Source organism: Abramis brama (genome assembly GCF_963993115.1).
Source record: "Abramis brama genome assembly, chromosome: 7".
In the NCBI taxonomy this organism is placed as follows: domain Eukaryota; kingdom Metazoa; phylum Chordata; class Actinopteri; order Cypriniformes; family Leuciscidae; genus Abramis; species Abramis brama.
In genome coordinates, this window is record NC_139969.1 from 19,488,192 (window position 1) to 19,512,566 (window position 24,375).

The 24,375-nt window shown below is 36.8% G+C and overlaps 2 protein-coding genes across 3 annotated transcripts in view; one reads left to right on the top strand and one right to left on the bottom strand.

Annotated features, from left to right (window-relative positions):
- Positions 1-839: 839 nt before the first annotated feature.
- Positions 840-20,244, top strand: paxip1 (PAX interacting (with transcription-activation domain) protein 1). Of its 2 annotated transcripts, XM_084119533.1 has the most exons (21): positions 840-994; positions 1,623-1,757; positions 1,917-1,960; positions 2,125-2,188; positions 2,292-2,402; positions 5,556-6,185; positions 7,095-7,962; positions 8,118-8,212; positions 10,154-10,246; positions 10,423-10,560; positions 11,974-12,095; positions 12,310-12,494; positions 12,611-12,654; positions 12,821-12,888; positions 16,703-16,805; positions 17,110-17,278; positions 18,084-18,184; positions 18,364-18,498; positions 19,372-19,447; positions 19,622-19,682; positions 19,934-20,244. In XM_084119533.1, exons 1-21 carry the CDS (start codon positions 914-916, stop codon positions 19,947-19,949), a joined length of 3,339 nt encoding a protein of 1,112 aa, XP_083975659.1. In that variant the 5' UTR covers positions 840-913; the 3' UTR covers positions 19,950-20,244. The 2 variants fall into 2 exon arrangements, with proteins under 2 accessions (XP_083975659.1, XP_083975658.1); XM_084119532.1 differs by having other exon boundaries at positions 19,622-20,244.
- A 2,841-nt stretch (positions 20,245-23,085) lies between these two features.
- The window catches only part of LOC311086337 (sickle tail protein homolog), a 60,686-nt gene continuing 59,396 nt past the window's right edge, over positions 23,086-24,375 (bottom strand). Inside the window, exon 21 of the mRNA XM_084119155.1 lies at positions 23,086-24,073. Within this exon, the coding sequence (XP_083975281.1) occupies positions 23,531-24,073 (543 nt within the window). The 3' untranslated portion in view covers positions 23,086-23,530. The remainder of the gene's footprint in view (positions 24,074-24,375) is intronic.

The following is a 24,375-nucleotide window of genomic DNA, read 5'->3' on the forward strand; positions in this document are numbered from 1 at the left end:
AGCAGAAAAAGGACAAAATTTTTCCTTGCAACTATTGTAACCTTATTTAGGCTATTTACACATTATAGTAACATAAGCTATTTTTCTTAACATACATTTATTTTTAATAGATATTTTTCTTTTAATTTTCTTTATCCATAAATATGTCTTCTGACTGACATGTCCAGGAGCCAGCCAGTGCATATAAATTGAAATAAAAGGTTTAATGCTTAACTTATTCTCTCTTTATTTTATTTTTGTGGACATAATATTTTACTCGATTTGAAGTTTCATTGGGTTATGTGTCATCCTTGTTACATCATATTAGGTCTTATTAACAGCCCTTTAAAAATGTTTAAAGTTAGATCTAGAATGATAAAATATTAGTTACATCAAGTTAAACAAACAGATACAGGAAAGTGTAGAACTGTGTAGCAACACACTGATACTTTTATATTTAAATCGGTCATTAAGTTACATTTCTTCCAAAATAAAATGTTTTGGTGCAACAAAATGAAACGCTCACAATACAGATACACAAGTGTTTCATATTTGGCGCTTTTATTGATGTAAATAAGCGCCTAGGAAATGACGCGCCGGCCACAAATGTGACAAATATAAGGGGTGTTATGAAATTTACAGAACATTTGATTTTATAAAACTAAATATTTTAAGTCTACCAAACAATTTTCGAAACAAGATAAGTAAGTTAATAATGGAATTTGTACAATTTATTCTTGCATTTTATATATTTACCAGACGTAATTGCGTAAAGTGATTGATCTCCCCCCATGAAAGACATGTAAGCGCCCAGAGCCCGCCGAATCCTCTTTGGCGCTTCTGTTCCTCTTTCCTATGAGGCCAGTTGTACGCTAATCTGACAGCCACACAATGCTTACTTTCCGCTGTAAAATAATTTAAAGCAGTTAAAACAATGTCGGAAGACGACTTAAAAGTACCGGAAGAGCTTTTCAAGGACGTGAAATTCTATGTGGTGGGAGACATTGATCAGAAGGTATATTTAACTGTAATAAGACATTCATTTAGCCTTTTGGCTAATAGTGGCTTACTGACTGGTGTTAGCATAAAGGCTAACCCACATAAACACTCATAACATGGCGAAAAGTAGAGGATACATTTGGACAAACTGTATTTAATGTAACTCTTGAGTATATTAGGGTTTATTTATTCAGGACTCCCTCTTTTGTATGTATGGTGTACTCCTTTATCTGCTGTTAGCGAAAGTCCTTTCTTCAGCATGTTAGCCATCATCAGTGACAACAATGCGACACTTCCCACGTTGAACTAATCTTTTAGTTGTATCAGCGATTTATTTGCAAGTGAATTAATAATCATGCCCCTGAACTGTGTGTATACAGTATTTGTCAAGGCTAGCTTGTATCTTAAATGGGAGGTCAAGGAAACGCTATAACGCTAGCATCTGTAGCCCTCTTCTGTGTTTATCATAGTGTCTCATCTTTTTGGCATTATGTGTAGTTTTTGCTTACATTTTTGCACGATTTTATGTACGGTTCCTGGTCCATATATTAAGAGTTGCAGCAAGCAGATTATAAGTTTGTTTTTATGAATTATCTGTTTTATGACTGACATGGTGATGATCGCCTGTTGACATTTGCTTATAGGTTGTGCAACTTCTGAAAGCTGGGAAAGGAAAAGAAGTGTCTTACAATGCCCTCGCCACCCACATTATAGCAGAAGATGGGGACAATCCAGAGGTCGGGGAGTCCAGAGAGGTCTTTGACTTGCCTGTTGTGAAGGTAAACAGACATAATATTGCACTGAAGGGTTTAGAAGTCAGACATTTTTAGTTGGCAACATTCTAGACAGATCTCCTGCCTATAATTGTATGTGATCACTTACTGTTGCTAATACAATTGTGCTGCAATGTTTAACATGCATATTAATTTCTGTTTCAGCCAAGCTGGGTGATCCTGTCTGTCAAATGTGGAGACCTGCTACCGTATCCTTTAAAGATTCACTGGTTTGAAGAACTTCAGTTCTACTGTTGTTTTTGCACCCATGTTCACATGTCACCATCAACTTCATGCAGCCTTGGAACTGATAATGAGTTAAAGAGGAATATCATACCATTTAATTTTTTTATCTTGACGGTTAATAAATCAGAGTTACAGGATTTTCTCCAGAGTCAGGACAAGTGTTCTTTGGTGTCACAGCTTGTCTGCCACATGTAAGTAATGCATGCATATTCATTAAAATCTACATATTATTGTCTGCCATTATCAGGCTGCAGGGTTGATTTTAGTGTTTACTAATCTTGTCTTTGTTTATAGCTGGCAGAGGATCTCAACACACTTTGGGCCTTTATCACGTTCTATGGAGGTGACTGTCAGCTCCACTTCAACAAGAAGTGCACCCATCTTGTTGTGCCTGAACCAAAGGGGGTAAGCGCATGTCTGTCATCTTGTCTTAATGCGTATAATTAATGTTTGCTATTATTAGTTAGATGTCACTCAGATTGAGGGTGTGTGTTTACTAATACTAAATATATAGGGCACAGTAAGGCATTGTGCATCAACAGTCTTATGGTCCACACTCTCCATAGTAAAGTGGGGGAGGTGTGTGAGATTCAGCAGCTCAGTTAAAGTTTACGACTAATAGAGTGCCTTTAACAGCTGCTATCTGCAAGACACTGTCTAGGTTTACATCTGTGGGTTGTTTTCTCTTGGATCAACTGAGGGATGGGACTGGATTGCTGGTCTGGTTTTATTGGCTCTGTTTTTGAGGTCTGAGTGGTGTATTCAAAAAGGGTCAGTTTTATTATCTTCACTGTCTAGGTTTTCAAAGCCTGCCCTTTATAGGAAACTATAAAAGGATATATCTGGTGAGCAATGCTGAAACCTTTTTGATTAAACTCATAATATTGAGAAATATTCTGTGTACTTTGATAAGTATCATGAAAATATTGTAATTGCAGTGATGTGATCTCTTTGTTTTCTTTGAATTTTGGGGTTGTGGATTCAGTAGGCATTAGTGTATCTGTCAAACACAAAATTTTATCATTATCATGCTGTAATTTATCATAAAATTATTTCAGAAAACGGCTATTTAAGTTGTTGTTGTTATTCATTTTGTTTTTATATCTATATGACTATATAATAATGTTTAATAAAAATAATAATAATAATTATTGTTATTTTTTAGCGCTGCCTCAGACTATAGCCTGTTTTCTGTCGACTGTTAGCCATAGCCAGTGATTCCCATCATCTTCCATCTCATGGCCCACACAACCAAACCCGCAAGTTTCCACCGCCCACTGCAAGAATTTTAACAAACCTGACTTTGTCGCATTGGTTAATGAGGACTTGGAAACGGAGATTGTTAACAGTCTTTTTTTAAATAAACTGGCAATGAACCGAAAATGCAAATAATGGGTTACAGAGCCCATGCCTGGTTCCTGGGTGCTCTAGCCTTAAAGGGATAGTTTGGGTGAAAATGACAATTCTGTCATCATTTACTCACCCTCAAGTTGTTCCGAACCTGTATGAATTTCCTTAGAATTCAGAAATTAACTTTTCATAATGTTCATATTCTTCAGCCTTTAGAAATAAAGAGACAACACAAAGAGATGGAAGAAAATGCCATTGTCGATGGTAACCTGGGAAACGATATATTCGCCAACAAATATAACGCATATTTTATTGAATGATGAGAAAATACCTAGAGGTCAGATCCATTCTTTGAAATATCACATCTGAGATTCCTTCACTGCAGATTAGGGGTTGCCACTTTTTCTGTGACGCCGATGGTTAAATTGGATCTATAACCTTTATTAAAGGGATAGTTCACCCAAAAATGTTAATTCTGCCATCATTTACTTACCCTCGAGTTGTTCGAAACCTGTATGGAACACAAACACTTGTGGAGCATTTGCCAAATCCGTTTCACCAATATTCTATTATTACAGCTTATAAAAGGCTATAAATAACATATTTCAAGTTTCAACAACATATGACCAAAACCCATATTAAATAAATTGCAGTTGGAATTTTTGCAAATACTTGTTGGTGTTTTAAAGGGAGTTTTGAATTAATCGTATAAATTGTCTTATGTAGCTTGATGCTCATGATGTATTTTGTCAAAATAATTTCATGCAAGTTCGTAAAAAAAGTTGTTTTATAATAGGTGGATAAATCTGGGCTCGACATTAACGGTTGTCCGCTTGTCCGTGACAAGTGGATTTTTTTTGAAGGGACAATTAGAAGAGAATTTTACTTGCCCAACTGGACAAATAGCCTGATTAAAACAAAAAAAAAGAACTAGGGAATCAATAAAATGAGAGAATGATTCTGATTCTATTACATTAAATAATGTAACATAAATTCTTTAATTTGATCAGCCCTACCTAGAGTAACATCCCTATGGTGTCTTATTATTCTAATTTAATTTATTGATCAAATTTAAGAATTTAAAATGAATGATGAAGCATACATTTAATAAGATTAGGGGGCAAATGCCTGATAATATATCAAAGCTGATTGAACACTGATGAAAACTTTTTTTCTCAGAAAAGTGAATGACAGATTTGGACAAGCACATGAAAAGGCTTAATGTCGAACCCTGTATATTGGGATCAAAGCAGTGTGAATGGGAAGCCATAATACCAGAATAACAGCTAATAGCCTCTGAATAAAAAGCAAAAGAATAATGAGAAGAGTAATGAAGATTAGGTTTCATACCCGGCAGAGGTATGAAAGAGTTCTCGAGTGAGAACAATAGAAACATGAATATTTCCGGGGCAGTTATCTCCAGAGCAGGCATATGGAGCTTTTCCATTGGATGGTATGGCTCGCCTTGACTCGCTTTTCTTTGGCTTAGTTTGCTTTTCCACTGCAGTTTAGTACCGCTTTAAAGTGGGTTGGATCATAGACTGATCGTTATAGTTGTGCCAAATTCAAATGACTCACATCCAATGACGCTGGTAGTGACGATTATCTCTGGCCAATCAGTGATCTGCAGTGTTTATACATCAAATTTTAGTATCAGTACGGCTCGCTTGGAACCTCAACTGAGGTGGTACTAAAAAAAATATCAGGTACTAGGTACTGTCCATAAAAATTATATTTTTAGAGATAACATCCTTAGATTTGAAATGAAGCATGAGCAGACTTGTGACTTCAACTTTATTGTATTTCTAAGTTGCTACACCACAGCCACATAATATTTTTTTATACATTTAAAAAACATTCTAAATATTTTTATATTTGTTTTTATGTTTGAGCTTATATATCTCCATATTAATAACAGTCTGACTAATTCTAAATCTTAAACTGGAAACTGTTGGCTTATTTTAAAAAGTTAGTTATGTGTCTATTCAGAATAACTTATGAGCAGCAACTTTTTTTTATTTTGGGTATGTCATTTATGGCCCACTTGCCAAAATGGGGGTGCAGAGAAAAGGGTTAAACAAAATGAACAATATTACTATTGTAATATTTCACTGTAAAATAAAATTGAATATTTAAAAAAATAATATAATATATTTTACAGTACAACTGAAATTGGCTCTTCATTTGTTTTTTTTCTGTCTTTTCCAGGCCAAGTATGAGTGTGCTTTGCGGCATAGCAACATTAAGATAGTAACCCCAGAATGGATTTTGGACTCTGTAAAAGAAAAGAGCAGGAAAGATGAGACTTTATATCACCCACGGCTTACATTATATGAGGCACCGGAAGAGGATGGCAGTGAGTATGAAAATGAGAGAAGCTCAGGTTCTGAAGGCAGCTACAGTGACAGACGCTCACCTCACAGCCGAAGGTCCAGCCCTACATCATCTCGTGATGCTTCCCCAGTAGGCAGGCGTAGTCGTTCAACCTCACCAAAGCATGAGCACAAATCAGAGTTGATGTTCGATGACTCTGATGACTCGTCCCCAGAGAAGGAAGACCGCAACCTGAACTGGACCCCAGCTGAGGTGCCACAGCCTGGCCCTGCCAAGCGTCGACTACAGCCTGGCAAAGAAACGGGTTTGATCAATCTGTGTGCCAATGTCCCACCTGTACCTGGAGGCTTTGGGCCGCCAGATGCTCGGCTGGTCGGCACAGGTGGAGGTGTGCCTCTAGGGGTGGAGAGATCTGAGGTCATGGGTGGATGGAATCCAACTCCCAGGACGCTGAGGAACATTACTAACAATGCAGATACGCAACAAGCCTCGCGACCCTCCAATGTAAGAAATAGTTTTGAGCACTATGACCGTATGTACTCTGTGACAGTAAAGATGTATCCATTGGTAGAGATTTTGAAATGGCTTAGTACAATTGGCAAATCACGCAGGCTTACTTACCCTATTTAAGTAAATGTATGTGCTACCGGTTTCAGACTGAAGTGTGCCATTTACACATAAAGTTCAAAATACAGTGTTTCAGAGTCTCAGAGTGGCTTGGTGATCGGCACGCATGTAAATGACCTTACTCTGAAACCAGCACACTTATTTATTTGCTGGCAATGGGGTGTAACGGATCGTAGTTTTTTAAACCTTTTAAGCACAAGAAGAGGAGAAAGAGAACTCAATTCGGTACTCACACGCTGTTTTCTGTGCGCACAAATCGTGCACACCGACAGTGCGTGAACACAGAATTGAGTTCTTTCACGTCTCCTTGTGCTTGAATGGACACAAAATTATCTCAAAATACCCGCCTCTGCAAGCATTCTATTAAACACAGTCGGTTATGTCTTAAGTGTACGTAAACAGTTGAGAAAAAAAAACGGATGTGTGCCAGTATATTGAATGCGTGCTGTCTGTGACATTAATCAAACAACAAATCACAGCTTTAAGAAAGATAAATCTATATTTATTTTATACGGTGAACAGTGTGTAGTGTTATTTTACACTTAATACATTTCTGAACCTGAGTACTACAATTAGACCTTACTTTATTTGTAACTTTGTTCTATTGTATTTATAAATATTTGTGCTTATTTTATTACTTAATTAAATATTAATTCAGTAATAAAACTTTTATTAAATAATGTAAAGAAGGGTTTTTTTTTTTCTTCAGTTTGATTCTTTTCTTTACATTTATGAAGCTGGTATGATTTATATTTTCTGTGTGTAATTAATTGTGTGTAATTTTAGATCCTCCAGGGTCTTTCATCCTCCTCTAAAGGTGTGGTGGAGCACCTGGGAAATCAAGGCCAGTCTGGTGTTCCCAACCAGATTCTGTTTAATCCAGGTACGACCCAGCAGCAACTACCACCTGAAGCACAACAGTTAATGCAGCAGCAGCAGTCACATCAGCTACCACAACATCAACAACAGCACCCACAACAGATGGCACAACAGCATCCTATAATGCTGCCGCAGGTCATGCAGATGCACCACCATCAGCAACAGCAACCGCAACAACAACAGCAGCAGCAACCGCAGCAGCAGCAGCAACCGCAGTCGCAGCAGCAGCAGGGCTTTCCTCAAATGCCTCAGCAATCCCATCAGTTCTTACAGCAACAGATGCATCAGCAGATGTATGCACAACAACAGCAGCAGCAGCAGCAGCAACACACATTCCCACAGCAACAAATGCGACCACAGCAGCTCCAGAGGCCACCCTTGCAGCAGCAGCAGCAGCAGCAACATGTATTGCAGCAGCAATTGCAGCAGTTGCAACAGCAGCATAGACTCCAGTTGCAGTTACAACAACAACAGCAGCAGCAGAAGCAACAACAACAACAACAGCAGCAGCAGCAGCAAAACCAGCAGCAGATGCACCAACAGCATTTGCAGCAGCAGCAGCAACAACAACATTTCCTACAACAACAACTCCAACAGCAGCACATGCAACAGCTGCAACAACAGCAGCAAATGCAACAGCAGCATCTGCAGAACCAGCAGCCTCTGCAGCATCAGAACCAGCAGGTTACTCCACATCAGACCCAGACCATGCTGCAACCTCCAGTGATGCCTACACAGCTGCACCAACTCTTTGGGCATGAGCCAGGCCAAGACAGTAAGTACAGTGGTTTTTTTGTGAACAAAATACATATAATACATATGCTATTGAGATGTATGTCTCAGCAAATTTTAGCTATCCTAAACATTTTTTCTGAATGAACTGAGAACATGGCAGATAAATTTAGCTTCATGCATTTTTTTTTTTTTCAGTCCCTGAAGAGGGATTCCTGGTTGGCTGTATCTTTGCTATTGCTGACTATCCAGAACAGATGGCTGATAAACAGTTACTGGCCACATGGAAAAGGGCAAGTGACTCCACCACACCTCAGCTAATACTAAATTAGTTACACCAAACTGTAAACTTTTGTTTTGTTTTTTGTTTAGAAAACAGTTTAGAGTGATATGTAAAGTGTTGGACGATATGCTCCATTTTCATATTGTCCTATCGTCCTATCGCCTGTGAGATTGGTGATACACAATATTATCATGAGGGGGGTGGGGCTTACTTATTTGATTATTAACTTGCTTATTTACTCATTCATTTGCTTGTTTTATGAGAATCTTTTTTCTATTTTGTTAGCAAAGGTGGAGTGTTTATTAATAGGCTAAATCAGGTTATTTCCTGGTATAGTGAGGTAAAAAAAGATCCTAATCATTTTTGTATTGAGAATATTGTACATGAGTATTTCAACATGTCAGCGGGAAATTTACGGACACACATTATCCTCTCATGCTGTTACAGATGCAGCATTTTGACTGTACTTCTGCACGAGATGGGAACATGTTTTAATAATTTCTTGGGTCAAGAAAGAGTCGGAGTTTGTGATATATGTCCTCCTACCAGTTCTCTCTCTGTCAGGATGCACTTCACATTATGCACACTTCAATAAGCCCAAAGAACACCGGTTAATGTGTTTTAAATGCCAGGAGAAATGAGAGTAAGGGGCAAAAATCTAGCTGAGTCGATCGGTTTATACTTCAGCTTATGACTTAATGCGGGTTAATGCGTTTACATGACCTCATGCATTGTCAGTTTATTCAGCATAATCGGGTTAAGAACGTGCAAGTAAATGCGCTCATTCCCTGAAAGTGAAAGCAGAAACGGACTGAGCTTTCGGCATCTGTCGCTGCATTTAACAGCGCATTCTCTCAGAGACAACAGTGGATATAATGGTATAGCAACTATCTTAATTTACTGGCTTAATATTTCTCTTGTGGACCTACATTAATGACAGTGAAAAAATTAGAATAATATTTCTCGTTAAACAAGTATTTGAAGCTGCTTTTGATTTTCACAGATGGCAGAGTTGTGCTGTGTTCGTGAACTAAAGACTGTTATTAGGCCTATATCATTTTAGTGATATTATTATTATTATTAATATTTTGAAATTTTATTGTTTTTATGAATAGTGTATGAATGAGTGAGTGAATGGGTGAATGTGAGGCTATATGTAAAGTGCTTTGGTGGCCATAGGTCTGTGAAAGCGCTATATAAATGCAGTCCATTTACCATTAAATGTTTTGTTAATGTGCTATGGAAACAAAATACTGACGAACAACGATGCCGTTTTCATCTCGGATCTGTATAAGAATGATGCGTCTGTTAAAACAAGCACTCTTGACAATTTGTGAATGGATCACCTTGCAATTCAATTTTGATGTTGGATGTAGTTTTTTTAGTCTGTTTTAAAAACATTTCCTTAGAGGAGTCCTCATACGCGCGTGTCGGTGATGTGTTAAGCTATGTGGTGATGTCGTTATTTATGCAAGGCAAATTAATTGTAGTTCCTAATGTTAATTTAATAACAATACTAGCTTTATAATAATAATAATAATAATTTTAAACAGTAATGAGAAAACGAGCCAGTTATCGTACTGATATCGTCAAAGGCATCTTGATACACGATACTATCGACTATCGGCACAACCCTAACGTAAAGTGCTTCTAAATATACAGAAAATAACAGAGAACAGGTGATGAAGCAACCCAGTTCCAGACAGTGCAACAAACTTCATTTAGTGGGAGGAATTAATTAAAGTTGGATGTTTTCAAGTGTCAGTAAATTTATTAAAATTAATCGGTTTCTTAAATTCTTAGATTCTGAATGTGAGTAGCACATGACGAAATTGTATTTTAGAACATCTGTAAGAAGGTGCATCGACCCATCGCTTAACACCCTTTTACATATTTTTGTTTTTGTTTTTCTGGCAGAATCTAATTAAGACATTTGTTATTTTGCAAACAGATCATTCAGGCAAATGGAGGCACTGTAGACTCTGCTCTTAGCCGCTGCACTCATTTACTTTGTGAGAGTCAAGTCAGCAACACCTATCTCCAGGTAAACACAAAAGCTTGCTTTGAAAAGAAACATACATTATACATCATCCCCACCATCTTTTATACTGCATGGTTTAATTGGTGGGAATACACCCTGAATGTTATGTGTGCTTTTTTAGGCTACTCAGTCGTGACATTTACTAATGATCTGTTATTAAACTGTTTTTCCTGCGCCAGGCTCTGAGAGAGGGAAAGCGTTGTGTGACTGCTCACTGGCTTAACACTGTCCTCAAGAAGAAGAAGATGGTCCCCCCCCACAGGACTCTTCATCTTCCCTTCAGCTTCCCTCCAGGGGCCAAGCCCTGCTCGCAACATGTAAGAACCAGCCCTTTCTATTCAAGGGTTCAGCATCATATTAAATTAGGCCTGGATAAAAATATCAAAATTATAGATTAATTTCAGTATTCATTACATCAGTCTTTTAAACTATACCTGACTGTCATTACTTGGAAGTAATTGTTATTGTTATTATTAATAATATTAAGATATTTGGGTTAATTAAAGTAATGAATCATATTTATATATTGGGGTTAATTAAAATATGTGCATGTTTTTTTAAATAATCCCTCTATCTTATTGTTGTTGTTGTTGTTGTTATTATTAATAATAATTGATAATTAGGGATACACGATACAAAATATCTGCTCTATACTGATATCCGATTATTCAAAATTACGTCTGCTGATGCTGATAGTTTGGTGATTATGTCTCCGGCTTTTATGCTCTACTGTTTGAATTTTATTATGCTGTCGAATGCTGTGATAACCATCTCTGAAAATATCACAGTAAATGGTATTACAGAGTTCAATTCAATATTGATTAATTTGTATATATTTTAGGTAGTACATATTTCCCAACTAATGCTGTAAACTTTACAGGGAACCTTCTCATTTAGTACATTTATATTATATGAAAGGTTAAAATTAATAGCAAAACCCAAACTATTATATTTAACTGCTATTTGTTTTCAGATATAATTCACACACTCAAATAACATATCTATGTAAACGTTTTGTGACTAAAACACTGGACAGTTGCATAAGAGATGATCTTTTCATATACCGATCTTTTCACACTGCATTTAAGACCGTCAAAGTGGCATTTATTGCTTGAATTTTGTGGTGAAATTGACAGAATTTGAAACCATGGAGTGGGCAACCCTCACTTGAACTACTTGTGATTCATAGGGTCAAATAGATCCGGAGCTAATGCCGGCAATTGTTTTTTAAAACTGTGCTAAAGTGAGATTGTGTTATTACATTATCGCTTTAACTTCGACAGCCTTAAATTCTACACAAGACATTTCTTCACACTCAGTATGAGTTGTAGTACTATTTGTTTTACTGCCCCCTTTTGATTGGCAGGATGCAATTGGCCCTGATCATCAGCTGTTTAAAAAAAAAAAAAAAAATCAGCCAATATTGATTATTGGCCAATACATCCATAACAATAATGTCCTGATTTTAAACAATCCTAGTATTTTAAATAAAAATACTTGTGTTATTGCAAATAATAATAAAATACTAATCCAGGGCATGAACGTTCACACATTTTAGTGTGTGAACCATACTCATTGATATTGAATCAATACAAAAAACAAATAAAATATAATCAAATACCCAGTCCTATGTTAATCATATACCATTATCCAGTTTATCATGCATTTGAGTGGCTTTTACATGAACTTCAGTGTCATTATCTGATTTTGTGTTTTTTGTCGTAACTCAGGTTATTTCTGTGACTGGATTCGTGGACAGTGACCGTGATGATTTGAAGCTCATGGCCTATCTAGCAGGAGCAAGATACACAGGCTATCTGTGTCGAAGCAACACTGTGCTCATCTGTAAAGAGTAAGAACCAATGCAGTCTCCTGTTGTTGCCTGCTTCCAACTTATTGCTCACTTTTTTCTTCTAGCAACTGTTAAAAGTTTCTTTGTGTAGAAAATCTAAAGTAGAGTGTTTTTTTATATAAACTAAACCAAAAGTAATTGTTTTATATCTCTCTGGAAACTCAATCTGTCTGTTTTTAGTAATTATTGTTAATATGCCTGTCAATGCCATCAGGCCGAGTGGGCTGAAATACGAGAAGGCAAAGGAGTGGAGGATCCCATGTGTGAACGCCCAGTGGCTGTGTGACATACTTCTGGGGCACTTTGAAGCTTTGAGGCAAATCCAGCACAGTAGATATTCTCAGTTCAATTTGCCCGAACCACTGGCACCCAACCCACATCTTGTGCACAATCTTCTGAGTAAGTTTTATTTCAAATTTCAGCAATGTAATTGTAAGTTATTTTGACACTATAGCTGGCAGATTTCCAGGCTATCGAGGAGGTAGAATATAACATGCTCTCATTTTTGTGGTCAGGTGCTTGGCGCATTCCTGTGAAGATCTCATCGGAGGCGTTGGCGGTGAGTGGGCTCTCACACGGACACACTCTGATTGCTCTCTCTCTCTCGTTTGAGATGCTTGAGTCTTGCAGTGAAGGTCCTCAGTGGATACACATGTAACCGCATGTCTGGGCAGAGGTGTATGTGTGCAGACTCAGTCATCTTTTTTTGTTGTCTCTTCACGCAGACCTTGCGACTGCAGCTGAAACAGAAACAGGCTGACATCGGCTTGCAGCCGCCCAACAAGAGGCCCAAGTGAGTACAAACAGTGAAAGATTGCTGTAACTGTAGGTAGAGCTGTATAGCAGAATCTGGATTGTGGTGATTCCGTTTTTCCTATAATTTTCTGTTGTATCTCTCAATGTTCCTGTAAAACCCAAAGTGTACTTCAGTTTTATTGTGAATGCTTAGTGCATGAGTACAGCCAAATTCATAGCCTTTACAATAAACTCAATGTGGTAGCATATGTGAACACAGGCACTCGACGCATGAATGATCAAAATATTCATCTTTGTCCAGTGTCTTCCCCATTTCTCTCCAGGAGTTATGACCAATAAGAAATTCTTTATTTAAACTGGAGTTATGCGTATCTCTTAACCCAGTCACCCAAGAGCTAGACAAGTTGCATGTGCAAGGTGCTTGTGCTAGCTGAGCGTACAGAGCTGTGTGTGTACAGTACACGCATACCATAATGATGATGAAATTTGCACCGTGCGCATGGTACATATACGCTAGCGTCAGGGTTTCCATTGTCCGGTAATTACCGGACATTGGCCGGAAAAAAAATGAAATGTCAGACAAAATTAAATCTTAAAATTGCCTAATAATCCCGCCCCCCTAACACAATCTGAATTTGAGAATAAGCCTAAAATGTATAAAGCAAAAATACACCGACCTTTGGCTATGTTATAAAGGAACAGGCTCTACCTTTTGAAAGTTATCAAACATTATTACATGGCTTGGTTGAATTCCAATGTGGAATGCGGTCTGTTATTTCTTGATATCAGACCGCTGCGAAGCACTAACGGCGCCAGGATTTTGATTGTAGGTGGGCCTCCAGGAAACTGCATGGGCCAGTTAAAATAAGCCAAAAAATAAAAAAATAAAAACGGGTTCCCCTTCATCTCCGTTTCAGCGCTTTTCTGGGCACTGAGGACAGCGACTCAGTAGCCTACCTGAATTTAATGTGTATATTACAGGGTGGCCACGGGTCCTTAAAAAGTCTTAAAATGTCTTAAATAAAGTTTTCCTAATAAAAGGCCTTAAAAAGTATTAAAATGTCTTAAATTCAGATTCGATAGGTCTTAAATATTTCTGGTCACGTTACCGCTAAAATTTCTTCAGTCTGACGGACCTAATGTCCGTCAAATAACCAGTGAAGCATCGAATCGCGAGAATGATTCAGATTTTATTACATAAACAGCTATTGATAATGATAATGTAGGCTTTTTCTGGTAACGCTGTTTCGTTATTTCAAATGTAGGCGTGTTGCGTGTGGCAAGCGCACTCATAATGTAAGAGACGCCGGAGCGACCACAACAGTGCCCAACATCAAATGGCAAACGTAAAATGCAAGCGGAACGAAACTGCTCGTTATTGTGTGGTTGAAGGACCGTTTATCAGTTTGGACCAGTGCAGCGCGAGCCGATCGTGATCATGCAACAATGTTACTACACAGCGCTAATAAGATATGCAGTAAAGAAAGCATTTGAATTCGCCACAGAAGTAATAACATCGCTGCGAGATCTAGTGAGAAACATTCACATTTCTCCGTTATTAACGGATCAAACAGCGCTGACGTGGAAACCTGGAAGAAACATTGTGCCATGATGAATGAACTATCAGTGTCCACAGATCTGCAACATTCACCATGGATTTACTGTAGTAACACTAACTGCAACCATGGAAGTTTGGCAGGAATAGTAGGCTATAATGCCTTCAAGTAACACGTCGGTTTTATTTTGACATTATGAATACAATTGCTGCCCTCAAATGTTAATCTGAACTAAAATAAACCTTTGTTTATAACTACTACAATATGACATTTCATTTTTTTCAAGGAGCTGTTTTGTTTTATATGCTCTTAAGAAGAGTCAATTATAGCTCTAGAATTGCTCAAAGTAAAAAAAAATATCATACTTTATGATGTTAGTTTTAATATAAAAAAGAAAAAAAATTAAATCAAGGAAATTTCTCTGGCATTTATTTCTTTATGCTGTATCAAAAACGTACCGAACTGAACCGTGACACAAGTGTATCGTATCGAACTGAACCGTGAATTTTGTGAACCGTTACACCCCTAATATATACGCATGTACGCATATGTAATATAATGTGTATTTCCATCACAGGTTTGGTCTTAAATTTCATTCAAAGTGGCATTAAAAAGGTCTTAAAAAGTCTTAAATTTAACTTGTTTATATCTGTAGACACCCTGTATTAGCATAGGTAAAAAAAAAAAAAAACTTAAACAGGATTTTTTTTTTTTGCCTTTTTAATAAAATTACAATTTATAGGCAAAATTATAGGCCTATTATCTTTAGTTTATTAACAGCAACAACAGCTGTATAGATGAAGTTGTCGATCGCCATCTCCGTATGAACGCGCCTATAGAGAGAAATGCACATCATGGATTACATAATCAGAGAGTAGCCTATTTCTTTTCGTTTTAAATGGTTAAAAATACATTTCAAGCTTTCTTAAGATATATTTCATGTCTGTGAGGGTGAGGCCTACGCTGATTTTCGTTAAATTAGAATGAGATGTGCTCCAGTTCACAAGCAACGCAAGTGACCGCGCGGGCGCCTGCATGATTAGGCCTATCGTCTGCTATATTATCCAGGCATCCTTAAATCCAGGCAATTGGTTGATAAAAAAAATATTAAAATTAAGATACAATTTATACAAAACGAAATTCAATTCAAAAAAGTCTTTCTACAAACTTAATTAAGAACTTAATTAAGTGGTCAAAATCATGTCTGACCCGCTCCATGTCTCTCGATATTGCGCATCCTGTATACTCGTGCGGTTTACTTTTCATAATCAACATAAATTAAAAAATAACATTATAATATTTTAACAAATATTAAACTAAATGAGCTTATTTAATGGCTACAACACGTATAGTAGACCTAGACTCTCTATTTGTACAAATTGCTGCACATTCATTTTATTCTGAATTTTGCACACATAAGTTGAAAGGCATTTGTTTGTGCATGCATAGCAAAACATATCTGCAACATTTATCAAGTTCACTGATAATAATGCGCACATTTATTAATTATTATCTTAATGAATAATGAAACAAGGACGAAGCATAAACTGCGTTGTTTCGTTTAGAATGGAATGGATCGCAAATAGATCTGAATGAAGAAACGTACAAAACCATAGTAGAAAATGGGTCTCGAGTGTTCCTGCAGAGAGGGGGTTCTCACTGCAGAATCGGATCAAGGCGAAGCAGCGAAGTCGCCTTGCGGAGAACAAGGTTACGCGGCTTATGCGCATTGCAAGTTGTGGAGAGACACTGGGAAGTTCGCTTGAGTAAAAACAATAGGCTTCAGACATTCTATGTGGGGAAGGGGGATTGGTTTGTTAAACTATGAATGTGAAACCATAGTAAAAACAATTGGCGTTGATTAACGCCAATTGTTTTTTCGTTCATGTTCATGTTCACGTTCACGTTCATGTTTTTTCCGTCTATTTGAAAGTTAGGCTAATAAACATGTTGCATTCGGCCTGATTATGTCATTTTTTAAGTTACATAGCCTGCCTCCAGTTTTCCTCAACTTGACTAATTAAGAGGCGATATTTGACCGGCATATCATCAAAATGTCCGGAAAACGAAAACTTCTGCCGGTCACTTTGACCGGCACCATTTTTTTCTAGTGGAAACTCTGGCTAGCGTACGCCTAAAGACAGACATATACTTAGGGAGTAGGTGACAAAAAAGCTCAAATAAATAAATAACATATTAAAAGTAAGTTCCATTAAGTACAAGAAATTCAAAAAACATGGAGAACTTTCTGAGCTGAATTTTTGACAAAATAACATTGTCTCTCTTATTTTGCAGGCTAGAGGAGTTGCCAACACCTACTAAAAAGCTTCCACCTGAGTCCACACCTTACGTGCTTTTCACAGGCTTTGAACCTCTGCAAGCTCAGCAGTACATAAAGGTATCTAAACACATGCTCACTTCCTGCAGATAGCGGATACATTTAGTCAAATTAATGACAATGGCCTAATTTGAAGTACCATAACATTTCTGGGCTGCTGGAAAGGTCTGAAAATGATGTTTGTAAAATGGTCATGAACTAATTCCATTTGAACTGTTCGAGAGCACTGAAAATTGCTCCATTCAGATGCGCTTCATTAAGTAACCCTCATGGTGTTCTGTTCACCCTCCCCTGCATCCTTTTATCCTTTCTTTTTTGATCTCTCTCTCTCTCTCTCGCTCTCGCTCTCTTGCCTTGGCTGCAGAAATTATATGATCTTGGAGGGGAAGTGGCTGACAGCACTCAGAAGTGCACTCATCTGGTTGCTAACAAAGTGACAAGAACGGTGAAGTTCCTCACTGCCGTATCTGTAGTCAAGCACATAGTCACTCCAGAATGGCTGGAGGAAAGCTGGAAAAGCCAGAAATTTGTGGGTGAGTCTGTGTGGAGTCTAATTTACGTTTCAATCGATTATTACTGATGTGTAGATGCTCTGAGGAGCCTTGCTTCATATCCCAGCAAGAAAGGTTTTGGATTAAAAAATCAAAAATTAATGGTATGTAATGAAAACATAGATTGGAAAAAGTTGGTTCTTGAGTTCACAAGCAGTTTCCATAGAAATGGATGATAATCTCAACTCAGCTTCTTGTTAAAGTAAAGTCCATCAGAAATGTGCTGGAAATTTTGTTTGGCATCTATCATTTTTGGTATTACTGCCAACTTTGACACCAAAAAAGTTTTTTTTGCAAATGAATATTGGAATCATCAGTCTTGTAATGTTTTTTTTCCATAAGCTCCAATCTAGAATGTTACAACAAATGCATTAAAACATTGAAATGCTTTGAATATACTGTTACCTTTTAGGTTTACACCTTTATTTAGTACTTTAAAAATAAGGCCTGATATGATCTGCCTACAATATTGTTTCAGTCACACCAGTGGCTGTAATTTAAAAGTATAGTTCACAAAAAATGACAGCGTGTCATCATTTACTCACCCGCATGTGGTTCCAAACCTGTATGACTTTATTTCTTGTATTTTGAGAAATGTCTCAGTGTTTTTGTCCATACATTTGAAGTAAATGGTCACCAAAACTGTTTGGTTTTCAACATTCTTCAAACAACGTGGTTGAGTAATTTACAGAATTTGAATTTTTGGGTGAACTATGCCTTTAAGAACATTATATTAGCAGGCATAGATGTATTGTGCATCCCTAGTGATCATTTGATTTGTTTGCAGATGAGCAGAGCTACATGCTGCGAGATGCAGAGGCAGAGGTGTTGTTCAGTTTTAGTCTGGAGGAGTCACTGAAGAGAGCTCACTCAGCTCCGCTGTTCAAGGTGAGGTGCTTTGAGGACACAAAGTCCATCCACTGTCACATCCCCACTGTATTCTGTGCAGGTTCACTTGTTTATGACTGTGCAGAACAATAAGCCAAACAACTATTCATTTCAGCACTGACGTTGAATGTGTTTCACTGATGGGTGCGTGTTCAGTCGTCTCACTCTTCTTTTAACAGGGGAAGTATTTCTATATAACTCCAGGAATCTGTCCAAGCCTCAGCACAATGAAAGTTATAGTGGAGAGTGCCGGAGGGAAAGTGCTCTCCAAGCAGCCCTCCTTCCGCAAGATCATGGAGCACAAGCAAAACAAGGTACACTAATCAGATCCTCAATACAGGGGTGTACGGGGCTGTTGTATTGATGAGGATGCTGTGTCAGACTTAATGAACATCTATTTACAGCCTACACAACAGAGCTGTTTTCTAGATTTTGTGCTCTTTTTGTTTTGTTTGGTGTTTGAAATAATTGCTCACAATGTGAAATTGAAAGTACGTACTACGTATATTTAAGAGGAGTATCCAGGATTATGGCAGCACTTAATATACACTTCCAAAAGATTTTCCTTTTTTGAAAGAAATTAATACGTTTATTCATCTATCATTTTACTAAAGTTCTTTTGAACTTTCTATTTATAAAAGAATCCTGAAGAAATTCACCATAAAAACATTAAGCACAACTGTTTTCAACATTGACAATAATAAATGTTTCTTGAGCAGCAAATCAGCATATTAGAATGATTTCTGAAGGATCATGTGACACTGAAGGCTGGAGTAATGATGCTGAAAATTTTGCTTTACCATCACAGAAATAAACAAGTTTAAAATGTATTAAAATAGAAAAGTCTTATAAATTGTAATATTTTACTATATGTTTGATCAAACAAAAGCAGCCTTTGTGAGTTTAAGAGACTTTCAGAAACATTTACAACATTTTACCCAGCCCAAACTTTTGAACAGTAGTATATACAATAATTATTAAATGTCATAATTATTAATTATTGTAAGGTGTTACCAAAGGTTTTTGACATGGCTCATAACTATGGCCTGCTATATAACTTTAAATAAGCAAGCTGGAAGTGCGTGTAAGTGCATGTAAGACAATATTTAAAATAAGTTTGTTCGGTTTATGTGATAAATGTGTATGTGTAAAATAGTAACTGACCATTGCATCCATGTTTGATCTAGAATTTACCGGAGATCATTCTGATAACCTGTGAAAATGACTGGCATATGTGTCGAGAGTACTTCCTGAAGAACATTGGTAAGAGTGCATAATATCCTTCATGTCCAGTTCCCATCTTAGTATTTACATTTATCACTGTAGAGTATAAAACCACTGTAGTATGAAAATAACATGCTACAGTATGCGTATAGATTTAAAAGACTGTTCATGAGTCATCAAGCAGAATCTAATGATTTATTTTCTTTATTTCAGATGTGTACACTGCTGAGCTTATATTGACAGGGGTGTTGACTCAAACCTTGGATTATGAATCATATCCTTTTAAAATAGAAGCAAAATTTAACAGACAAATAAGCAACAATCACTTTTGAGCGGTTTCTTGCGATTCACTGCGATTCATGTCGGACGTCTCTCAATGAATTGGAATTTGTGCTATTAAACTTTGTGAAACTCATCATTTCTGATGTTATATGATGGCATTTAATTTAGTAGGCTAATTTGCAACATCTTTTTTTTTTTTCATAAAGAACTATGGATGTATGTTTTGCTCCTTAACAGTCTCACATATAAATTCACATGATGTCCTTGTTAGGACATGAAAATTATTTGACTGCTGGTGCCCTGCTCTGGATTGATGCTAAAGGTTACTTGTTAAATTTTAGTGTACAGTTATGTTATATTTCAATGTTTGTATTTTATTACTTGATTAATAAATAATTTGTTACCAATTTTGTAAACAAAGTAACAGTGAATCTAAATAAATTACTGTTATTTGTAATGATTGTTTAAATCAAGGCAAAGCTGTTTTTACTGTGATATATGTTTGCCCCTTTTATGGTTTTGGAATAAAATCTGAATTTGATTGTGATTTTTAACTAATGAGTCTGTCTAACTAATGAGTTTTGATTCTTACACACTTTTCTGGAGCCTTCTTGAACATTGACTAATATTTGTTAATGTCGAGTCTAAAAGATACCCTAGGTTAAAACAAAGTTTCCTAAATCACAGATCTTTTATTCTATCTAAACTAAAAAAAAAAATTAATACTACCAGGTTTAGCAGGTCACAAAACATATTTACACAATACATATTTACACAATGGCTTCCAATCATCTCTCCTGACCGATGCTTTTGAGAGTACACAGGGTGCTCTGTTCTCATTGAGGCATTCTGCTCTTAAAAGCATTATTCCTGATAGACGAAATTCAATTAAATGCTAATGAAGTGTTAGAGTACTTACCGGTGGAAGGCAATTGTGTGCTGTCAGACAGTTCGCCTGGGGTGATCCCCTAGCTCCTGAGCTGGGTTGTGGAGAGGAGTTGGCAGTAATGCCCTCTAAAATGGGATAAATTAAAACTTACCAGCCAAGGTCATGTGCCAGAAATGCAATAGGGGAAACAATAGGTGGTTCGCTCAGAGCTGGGGATCACCCTCCCTCGAGTCTGGAAATATAGATCGATACCTGTACACGAAGTGTCTTCAAAATGCTTTTGTTTTGGCATCTAATATACTGCATCGGGGAATGCATACAATATATATTCTTTTGCAAACTTGTACTAAATTGTTTCATTCATGAATCAATTCATGAAATGGTTCTTTAGCCTTTAACTGAGTGTTGTGAAATATTTTTTATCTGTTTAGCTCAACATTCATCATTCATGTTTCCATGGTGACAAAATGTTTATTAAACTATCGGTAAGATGCTTAATATCTGCTTATGTTGCAGTAAATTCAGCTCTAGCAGAATACTGAGAAGCATAAATATGAGCTTCCTTTTCTAGAGGCACATTAAAGAAAGTGAACTGCTATTGCAGCCGCCTTAATTTCCTATCCAATTGACACTCGTTAATTGCGATGAATTAAAAATGCAAATTAGTGACCAGATCTTTGATTAACTTACACAAGTTCCTTGTTGGTTTGTTAATGTCCTCAAAGATTTATGATGTTGATGCTCTTGTACCATAAAACATCAGGAGACACAATAATTAATCTTAAATGCTAAAAGGACTTGCGCTTTAATTACTCTTGTTCTCCTCCTCTCTGTAGCATTGTAGCATTTGGTCTCCTCACTTCTTAATGGTAAATGTATTATAATATACAAATTACATGCTAATTAGATGGTGCAAAGCTTAGGGATTCAGTCATTCTAAAATTTGCATATGAACTAATTATCTTTCATTAAAGCTGGCTAATTACAAATTTGAGGAGGACCAAGAAAGAAAATGCAGTGCTCCTTTTGTCCAGACAGTGTTTTCATATCTACTTAGACATTGGATTGTTTGTGCCTATATGACCATTTGGAGAAACCGTGCTCAAATCGGAAAATTCATTTATACAAATTAAAATTTCATTTTTAATATTCATTACAAATGCCCTTGAGTGAATTTCATGGTGCTTAGTATGTGAATGGCAACAATAAAACAGTCAACTCAGCTGATGATCAACTGCACCATGTGTCTGAACAGGTATGCTAAATTAATTCTTGAAGACTGAATTGAACTTGGCATTAAAAGTAATGCATATCTAAGCACAAAGAAGTCCAAATTAATAGATGTGCCAATCATTTGTCTCAGAGGAGTTTTGCTGTCCACATAATAGATATGACTCTTACATCAATCAGGTATTAATTGCTTTCACGTCTCATATAATGAAATGACTGCTAAAGGGCATAGGCATAGTTCTAAAATGGCTTTTGAAACCCATTTTTAAAGACTTTTGTTTAAGATCCCCACTTCAGTTCATCTGATATCTCAATATAGCCTTTCTTAAATTGTTACTTAAAGGTCTGAAACATTAAAGGGCAACTCTAGTATCACGTCCAAAGTGCCTGCTTACAGTGAGGCATGTCACATGTGAACACATTATATATATATATATACATATATATAGACAAGTGTGATGTTTTTACATTTGCTTTGAATTCTGCTCTTCATCCTTCCATTTTTCTGTATTGACAAATAAATATTCTAAAACATTGTTTTGTTATTATGAACAGAATGAAAAAAAAAAAAAAAGCCTCAAGTGAAACGAAATGACAATACACTGGAAGCCCTTTATTTGATAATCATCTCTGGCAAGCATCTTCCAAACAATTTCTTTGTACAATTTATACAGTATTACAAAATCAGAGGTAATATTTACAGCATTTACCTTTGCATCATCCATGTTTAAATGTCTGAAAAGCATGCATAGGAGTAAAATTTGGAAATTATTCATAGCCAATATTTTTTTAGTCAAATATTTAACATTTCAGCATGTAAAGCACTGTTATTTTTGGCATTTGACATGAGCTATTTGAAGGAGTACAATAATGGTGTAACACAAAGCTAGGCTACAGAACCACCACAATGGTTGCACAACATCCACTCACGCTATATACACTTATGTTTTAGTCTTTAAATGAACAAAACCTTATGGCAAAACACTATAAACTGCATACTGTTAGTTAAAACTGGCAGTGCACTGGGGGCAAAGAGGCAAACATTTGGTTAAATCCCTTTTCAAACTGTCAAATCAATCACCACAGACTTGTTAAACCAATTCTTATAGACATACATTGGGCTCCAAAAGTCTGAGACTTCAAGTGAAATTACTTCTATTTTGCATTTTTAATATTTAATACAACATGTTTCATTTAAAATTATATTATGAGCATTATATATATATTATATATATATATATATATAAGGATTCCTTATTAATTTTTTGTTATAAAAATTATGACAGTTTAAAAATAATCAATGTGCTCTCAGACTTCTGGAACTATATATATGAATATATGGCTAGATAAAACTAAAAACACAGAAATATAATGTATTCATCTAATTTCCTTTCCCTAAAAAAGCAATGTATATTTTACATAGTTCATGTAAGTAAACAAATGCACATCTATAAAATATAAAGCCAACACTGTCAAGTTTAATCCCTCACATAAACAATAAACAAAGTTCATTATTCAGAAGCACCATATGTGGCTCTAGATTCTGAACCACTTCTGGATTTCAGAGGAAGTGCAGAACGACAATAACATCACCCCAAACAAACAGGCATAACTAAATCAGTGTTTCTGTTTGTTACAGAAGTACATGGCCTGCAGAAGAACACCTTAAATCCCACCAGAATGAGTGCAAACAATAAGAGCAAAAAAGAGAAATGGACAGCTCATGCCATGTCCCCGGTAAAGGATGCTGGTGTGATAGCGGCTTGGCCACTGCGGGCCTTCAGAGACCTGCGGCTGCTGAAGCTGGACACGTGTACAGCTCGACTTCCCCGGCACATGGCAGTGGGAGACAGGAGGGAGGGAGAGGAAGGGGACGAGGAGGAAGAAGTAGAGTTTGGAGAGACAGCGGAGGAGGAAGAGTATGAGCTAGAGGGGGATGAGGATGAGTAGGAATAAGAGCAGGACTGGCCATTTTGAGTCTGCGGAGGGAGGGTTAGGTTTTGACCTTCAGAACACAGAGAAGGCCCGGGAGACTGTGAGGGCGAGACGGGTCTACAGCTGGGCCAGCTCAGACTGAGACATGGGATTGAGGACTTGGAAGAAGAGGAAGAGGTTTGGTTAGTAAGCTTAGACGTATTTGAACGAGGAGCATGGGTTGAGCTATGTTTCCATGAGCTAGGTATAAAAGCTGGGATCTTAGAAGCAGGCAAAGCAAGGAAAGCATGTTTACTATTCCCACCAGCTTTCATAGCACTCCCGTTAGCCTGCAAACAAAGATGCCGGAAGACATGGAAAGTCAAGTAGGATGATGACACATACGTGAAAATATAGAGCTCTATATTCCCTAAAAATAGTCTAGATTACAATACAACACCAACAAAAATATTACTCTTGTAACAAAAGGCGTTTGTCTTGTCTCTTTTCTCTCACAGTTTGATTCACACATTAAACAATAAAGAGAGAAAAGAGGGAATAAAATGATGAATTTGGCCACCAGACCGAAGAGGCCAGAGGTTCTTCAAAATGTCTTCATAATCCAAAGAAATGGAAATATAAACCATCACTC

Coding starts and splice junctions, on each gene's coding strand:
- paxip1 (XM_084119532.1), top strand. CDS start 914: ATGTCGGAAGACGACTTAAAAGTACCGGAAGAGCTTTTCAAGGACGTG. Junction 6,186..7,094: donor AAGCCTCGCGACCCTCCAAT/GTAAGAAATAGT, acceptor GTGTAATTTTAG/ATCCTCCAGGGTCTTTCATC. Junction 10,247..10,422: donor TCAGCAACACCTATCTCCAG/GTAAACACAAAA, acceptor TTCCTGCGCCAG/GCTCTGAGAGAGGGAAAGCG.